General features: G+C 36.8%; 1 protein-coding gene across 1 annotated transcript in view; it reads left to right on the top strand.

The window, feature by feature from the left end:
- The window catches only part of IRF4 (interferon regulatory factor 4), a 14,489-nt gene extending 13,656 nt beyond the window's left edge, over positions 1–833 (top strand). Inside the window, exon 9 of the mRNA XM_008054024.2 lies at positions 690–833. Within this exon, the coding sequence (XP_008052215.2) occupies positions 690–833 (144 nt within the window). The remainder of the gene's footprint in view (positions 1–689) is intronic.
- The last annotated feature ends 273 nt before the right edge of the window (positions 834–1,106 follow it).

Raw genomic sequence — 1,106 nt, forward strand, 5'->3', positions numbered from 1 at the left:
GCCACCACGCCCAGCTGATTTTTTGATTTATTGTAGAGATGAGGTCTCGCTGCCCAGGCGGGTCTCGAACCCGCGGGCTCAGGCAATTCACATAAAGACTTTTTAATAGCACAATTAAGAGCATTCAGTTTGTCTTAGATGTCATAAATTAAAGAAAAGCTGAAATTTGAAGAGGTTTTTGTGTTGAATGCAATCCACATTAATAACCAAACTGGATAATTAAGACCAATTAACTCCTCTTTTCCAACAACTGCACTTTCTTTTTCTTTCACCTTTCCTTTAGAATTGTACAATTACCTTAAAATCAAGTCATTTGGGATGAGTTACTCATTTCTGCCAAACTGCACTTGTGGAAAAACAAAAATATTACCTCAGACTTCCTTTTAATGTAATCATTTTACTTGGTTTGGCTCAGTCTTAGTTAAATGAAAACTATAAGTGACAATTGACTTAAAAGTATAATCTTTAACTCAGAATTAAGTAGCTTCTGGCGGGTTTGTTCAGATTACTCTGTGTAAAAACTAACAAAAAATTGGTTCTTCAGATGGCCCCAAATATGAAATGTTTCAACGTGTTATAACATATAAGTTTGGCTTAACTTTTCTGACTCCTTAGAATATGAGAGCTATTTAATGATGAGCCAATTACAGGCTGTCTCATAATGTATTTTTTAAAATCTCTTATTAAAGGTGGAACCTCTGCTAGCCAGACAACTATATTATTTTGCTCAACAAAACAGCGGACATTTCCTGAGGAGCTATGATTTACCCGAGCACATTAGCAGTCCAGAGGATTATCACAGGTCTATCCGTCATTCCTCCATTCAAGAATGAAAAATGTCAAGACAAGTTATTTTGTTTCATTGTAAATATTTACTTTGACAAGGACAGATGGTTGACCACCCTCTTTTTCTTTCGAAGAACTCAGAAGTGAGGCTTCAGCTCAGAATTTGAAGAGAATCATAGCAGAATGCATGTGGAAAGTCATCTGCACCAAGGTCGCAGATGGGCTTGTGCCAAAAGGTGGACAGGCTCAAGGTCTGACAAGTAGATTAACTCAATGTTTTGTGGACTAGCATTGTTGACAACAACTGTGAAAATTGACCA

The sequence above is a fragment of the Carlito syrichta genome, unplaced genomic scaffold (assembly GCF_000164805.1).
Source record: "Carlito syrichta isolate Samal-C Ts95f unplaced genomic scaffold, Tarsius_syrichta-2.0.1 Scaffold288962, whole genome shotgun sequence".
Classification (NCBI taxonomy): domain Eukaryota; kingdom Metazoa; phylum Chordata; class Mammalia; order Primates; family Tarsiidae; genus Carlito; species Carlito syrichta.